This window comes from Megalops cyprinoides, chromosome 4 (assembly GCF_013368585.1).
Source record: "Megalops cyprinoides isolate fMegCyp1 chromosome 4, fMegCyp1.pri, whole genome shotgun sequence".
Classification (NCBI taxonomy): Eukaryota; Metazoa; Chordata; class Actinopteri; order Elopiformes; family Megalopidae; genus Megalops; species Megalops cyprinoides.
The window spans coordinates 8,416,501-8,422,500 of record NC_050586.1 but is presented as its reverse complement, the minus strand read 5'-3'; the positions used below and the strand labels follow the sequence as shown (position 1 = coordinate 8,422,500).

Below are 6,000 nucleotides of genomic sequence, written 5' to 3'. Positions count from 1 at the left end.
CAGATGGCACTGTGGGGGTATTTAATACCACTTATTATTTATTCATATTGTGAAATACACATGGCTCTGCAAATATCAGGGTCTCATAGATAGAGGTTGAAATGATCCTGGTTGTGTTGTGGAATAGATGCTGTGGGATTATGGGAAGGTATGAAGTGATCACGGCTGGGGGATGGACCCTTCTTGTGAAACAGTCCTGCAGCCCTGGCATTTTAAACTGGGACAGTGTCAACACTAACAACCTCCAACAGTTTAACAGCGTGGATTTACAAGTTTGGACCAAGTGTGAAAAAGGTTATTCAAGCTAATTCGTGATATCCACATCTGGTAATTTAATTTATTGTTTTATTTATTGGCTCGTTTGGCAGGATGGGTAGCTATTTTTAGTGTGAATGCTGACGCACGTGGCGCATTGTAGCACAGTTAGGTCATGAGCTCAGTTTCTTCTGTAGTCCCTGGGTGGGTTACAGCATTTCACAAATATGACACAAACATGACTGCATCACATGGTGAATCTGCGGTTTTACTCGCACGCTTTGAAGTAGGAAGTGTGTGAATAGGTCACATTTTTTTTTTTTTTTTGTAATACGTAGCTGAGTCTTACTTAATAAAACCTGAAACCTGAGTCAGAATGAGCATGAAGGAGGACGTTTTAAGAGCAGGTGAACTCAGTGCTGAAAACGCCGATTCAGCTGAAGGCTGCTTTACAGGTGCTCTGCGACACCGCGACAGAGCAGAGCCTGACGCCCAAAGGCAGGGAGTTCCGTGATCGCGGGATTTCGCGGGGTGCTGGCAGGATGCTAGGATAGCCTCTCCCGTCACGGGCCTCTCGCTAACATTGTCTGACTTTGATGGAGCACCCCCGACGCACGGGCCACGGTATTGCGGAGAGAGGGAGAGCAGCGCACCCGGGGACCCCCAAAAATTCCAGCGATACCCCCCCCCCACCACCACCACCACCACCACGTTGTCCCCGGCACATCTGGCCCTCCTATATTTAGCGCTGGCTGCATACTCCTCTCAGGAAGACGAATGGGGACCCGGGCGTGATGAATGTGGGAACACCAAGCCCGCAATCACTTACTGTCAGCTGACCAATGTGCTGACTGTGAAAACGCTGGCCGGCAAAGAACAGCCTTTCCCGCAGGTCCCCCCCATCCCCCCAACACACCTCTCCCGGCCCTCCTTCCTGCTCTTACTTAGATAAGCGCTCTGCCGCGGGTCCGCCGTCTCAGAAAGCCCTCTCGTTAATGACACCGGTCAATTTCGCAAAGTGAAAATCCCGCATGACCCGAGCATCGTTTGTCTGACTAACTTCCCCGAAAGAGATGTGCTTTTTTTTTTTTTCCCTCCACTTCTCCGCACGCTATTTATCTTTCCTGTCTTGAAGAATGTTTTGCTGTCAGGGAGGGCTTGGTTTTTATTAGGGCTGAGGTTACAGACTTAGGTCGTGAATCATGGATATTCCTGCAAGCCAGAGTAATAACGTAGAGATTGGATGAAGGCTAAAGTAACAGCCGAAACTTAAGCAGGGCAAGGCATGTCATACATGTGGAATTAGCTGCTATATCGGCTGCATTTTTCAAGTATTAGATTCCTGTCCAGTACAACTTCCTAAATAAACACATAATATCTCTTGGGCATTCTGGAAGAGGGGTCCCCAATTATGTCCCACCACAAAAATATAAGTAAACTTATCAGTAAAGTATCATTATATAAGTATATTCACGATTGACTTAAGAGATGGTAGAACAACTGGAGGTGCCGTTGGCTGTGGAGAAATATCCTATCCATATTTGAAACAAATCTTTCTGCGTTAACAACAAACTGTAACATTGTCCACAGATGGGTTGGTGCCAGTAGGATTTCCAAGTGTTCTGTGCAGTTGTTTGTCTTGAGTTTTTTTTTTTTTTTTTGAAAGGAAACAGTAATTGTTGGGATTTTTTTTTTGTATGTTTGGGGTGTGCTACATTTTCCTGTGTTGTCCTTTTGAGCACTTTCACATACAGCATTCAAATTCTGACTGGAAGACCCTGAGATGTGACAAACAGGGAAAAAGGATGTGAAAATTTTGTTTCAGAATGGGTTAAATGTCATTCATTTGCTGCCCTCGATGTTTGTGTCATAGTGTCTGTATTCAACCACAGCTCCCGGCATTAGAGCACACCACTGAATCTGGTAATTTGTACTACCTCTCGGCTCACTTCTTTTGTTAAAAAAATGGAGGAATAGAGGAATCGTTGTGAGGTCATGCTTCAGTGTGAGGTCATGCCTCCATATGAGGTCTCGTTCAGCGTGAGGGCACGCTTTGTGCATGTGTGGTGCGAAGGTGATGCTGCTAGGTTAGGCTGAATGTAAATGAGCTCACCGTGTACCGTTTATTAATCTTTGAATAGTGCAAAAAATGTCATCTGCAGTATTCAGCACAAATTGTAGCCGTGAACCTTTTTTCAGACACGAAACTTTTCATGCTAGGAGCAATGCGTTGTTAATGGGGGAAGCATCCGACAAACACTTGGACTACGCTGCCTGGGGCATGGACTACACTGCCTCCTGCTCAGAATGAGTTTGCTACAGAATTTGTTTGCCAACCCACCTCTGCAGGGGAGGAGATGATTTGGAATGATCCTCATTAGCCTCAGTATCTGCAGTCCGAGCAGAGGGCCGTTTTAACTCCTGTCTGGAAGTGCATATTGGCCTCTCACTTTGTGCGCCTCCGCTTCACACATAGCTCCTGCTCGTGGCCTTTGAGTTCAGGCCCCTGAACCATCTCTCACAGGATGTGTAACTAGTGCACCTGATAAAAGACCTGGGAACAGGAGTGTTTAGCCATAACCAGGGTGTGGAGCAATTAAGATAATGCGTGTGCAATAAGCCAGGGCTTCTTACCTCAGCAACAGAGAGCCTCAGAGCGTTCCCTATTTACAAGAATGATGAATTGCTTGAGCGAATGTGTCGGGGAGTTTTGTGCAAGCCTACGGTTCTGGGTCCAGGGCTTCTGAGTTATTATACCGCTGCTGGGATCATTTGGAGGATTCAAGCCCAGTGTTGTATTCTGCATGGTAGAATCCATTCCCTGGTCTGTCTCTCTCGTTGCAGATCAGTTGAATCCATTTTGTCAGGTTCAGTTTTCTGAGGTAACTGCTTATTAGTTTGTTGTTAGCGTGGGCGGTGGATAAACTGATAAGCAGTGGACAGGAGCTGGTAGGTGACACTCACGACTGCAGTAAGCGTGAAAATGTCATTGTTTTTGTTCTAGCTAAAAGTAAACCAAAATTCTCATCCCGTTCTTTCCTTCTATACTTAGTTGTTTATTACTGTTCGCTCGCTTGGCGCTTCATTGTGATTGCAGCTCTTCTGAATACAGTGTAACTTATGCACGCATGGTGTGGATGTAACCGATGGTACGGCGGAGAGAGGTCAGGTTAGATGATGAGGAAGAGGACTCTGACCGAGGCTCTCTCTCTCTCTTTCCCCAAGGGACGACACCTCCGGAGAGGACGGCGAGGACAAGGAGCCGGCCGTGGCCTTCAAGGGCCGCCGCACGGCCAACAGCCAGGGCCGGCGCAAGGGCCGCATCACGCGCTCCATGGCCAACGAGGCGGACGAGACGGCCACGCCGCCGCTCAGCAGCGAGCTGGGTGAGTATCCGGCCCCGCCCCTGCCCGTCACCCCTCCCGCCCGCCCCGCTCCCCATCACGCCCCGCTCCCCATCCCGCTCTGCTCCCTGTCCTTCTGCCCCCAACCCCCACCCGCCCCGCCCCCGTCCCGCTCCCTGTCCCTCCACTCCCACGTCTCACTCCACTCCCTGCTCCCCGTCCAATTCTCTGTCCCGCCCCCCACCCCCCCGCCTGCCCTGCTCTCTGTCCCGCTCCCCGTCCCTCCACCCCCACCTGAATAGTGTTGTGCTCACACTCACTGGCCCTGGATAAGAGTGTCTGCTAAATGAATGTAATGTAATGTAATCTTACAGAAGCAGTAGAGGCTTGTTGCAGGCCCTGTCCACAGTATGACAAATAATGACAATTGTTAATAATTCATAATCATAACTTCCCAGTGTCCAGGTACAGTGACTCCAGTGAGGTCAAGTGCCCTCTACACTTTCATACTCACCAAGCCATGAACTGGATGATTGTCAGCAGAACAAACGGCTCTGTGTAATTCCTAACTAGACTCTTTCAACGCCCGCTTTCTGAAAGAATTTTCAAACAGCATGAGCCCATCCATTTATGCTCACCTGAGCCCAAAGTAAAACCCAAGGCGTAAAAAGAGCTCTAGTTTTACTGTGGCCTACAAAGTCCATTACCGGGCCGGCAAGCCTAAGCCAGCCTGTCAAATCAAGAACACTTGTTTGTGCTCAAGTGGAAAAGGCAGTTATAGCTGTCCACCACTTGGGGGCACATGTGTCCATCATGTGTCACACAATTTATTCTGCAGGTGCACTCCTCTGACAGTACAGTAGTATTAAAAAGCCACCTTGTGCACCTAATAAAAACAGTTAAAGGTGAATGCACGCCAACCCTCGTCGCCGCTCTGTGATAAAACGTAGTAGCATTGTGCAGTCTTTAAAAAAAAAAAAAAAAAAAAGCACAGCTTCACTGTAGGCCCAGTTGAATTTAACACCAGCGATTGCGGAAGGAAGGAGGAGCCGATTCCTCGTCTGCATCTCGGCGCTGCAGACGCCCACTCTGCGTCGGCCACAGGAAAACCCCAGGCTGCACAGAGGCCGGCGGGGGGGGTTGGTCCTCCATCGACGTCTCGTCACCTTGTGGTTAAACAATGATTTTCAGTTCCCGCCCCGCCCCCGTGCCCTTCAGCGCCCCGCTTCCCTGCCCTCCGAAAGCCCGCTGCGGAGGGAACAGGGGTCTGTACCTTACACCCTCTCTCGCACGCGCGGGTCAGGCCAGCCTGTTTGGGCGAAATAAATGCGGTTGTTACGTCTGTAATGATTAACGGGGTTTTTACACCGACTTCCTGCTTTCGAACCTCTTGAGCAAACAGCTCCAGAGTGAGTGCGTGCGTGTGTGTGTGCAAGTGTGGTCTGCCGTCAAGACACAAAGTCGACCCTGCCCCCCGTATCTCTGTCTCTCTCTCTCTCCCTCTCTCTCTCTCTCTCTGTCTTTCTCTCTTTCTCTTTCTCTCTCTCCCCTCGCCATTCGCCCTCTGTGATGCGGCTGTGCTTTCTCTTTCAGCTAACCTGGAGATGAATGAGAGTTCTCGCTGGACTGAAGAGGAGATGGAAACCGCCAAAAAAGGTAAGAACACTGTTGATTTACATCTGCATACCTGTGTGTGTGTGTGTGTGTTTTTTTTTTTTACTTTATGCTTACTAGGCACACGCGTTTCTCAAGGTCTTTTTGCTCGTCTTTGTACTGTTACTTTTTTTTTTTTTTTTTTTGCACGCAGCAGTGACAAATGTGTGCCTCTGACTTCCTGATTTGTCAGCTGCAGCTGCAGCTGCTTAACTGCGCGTCCATTTGCGCAGACTCACTCTTGTGCCCGGCCTTCCAAAGTGCTGCGCAGCTCCTGCTCAGCACTGCACCTTTTGTTTTTTTGTGTTTTTTTGTGTTTTTTTTCGGATCGCAGTACAAAGTAAGGTGTTCTTATCGGCGAATGTGCAAAGCGGTTGATAATTGAGTTGCCAGTGGTGATAGCAGGCTTGGTGTCAGCAGAGTCTTGCAGGTATCTGGGTGGCCTTTGAAGAAGTCGGTCTTATTGCTCCCTGGTGTTAATGACCCTGCTGGGCAGTCCTTCAGGTCTGGCTGCTGTTAAGTCACCATAGCTCTGCCAGTGTTTTTTTGGTAGCCCTATTTCTTGCCCCATGCTGCTTTTGACTGCTATTATATAAAAAAAAAACTTTCATGAATTAGATTATGTAGATTAAGCTGTATATTGTGTGTCCGATATGTGCCTCAGCGCCATCGATCACCGGCAGCCATTGATATTTTGCCAACAGTCAGATTCACATGGGGTTCACACCCTTTTCCCCCCCGGGGGGAT

The 6,000-nt window shown here is 48.8% G+C and overlaps 1 protein-coding gene across 11 annotated transcripts in view; it reads left to right on the top strand.

Annotated features, from left to right (window-relative positions):
• The window catches only part of ncor2 (nuclear receptor corepressor 2), a 143,131-nt gene that overhangs the window by 96,488 nt on the left and 40,643 nt on the right, over window positions 1–6,000 (top strand). For all 11 annotated transcript variants that reach the window (XM_036527022.1, XM_036527021.1, XM_036527026.1 and 8 more), the window contains exons 16-17: window positions 3,481–3,641; window positions 5,193–5,255. In XM_036527022.1, the coding sequence (XP_036382915.1) occupies window positions 3,481–3,641; window positions 5,193–5,255 (224 nt within the window). The remainder of the gene's footprint in view (window positions 1–3,480; window positions 3,642–5,192; window positions 5,256–6,000) is intronic.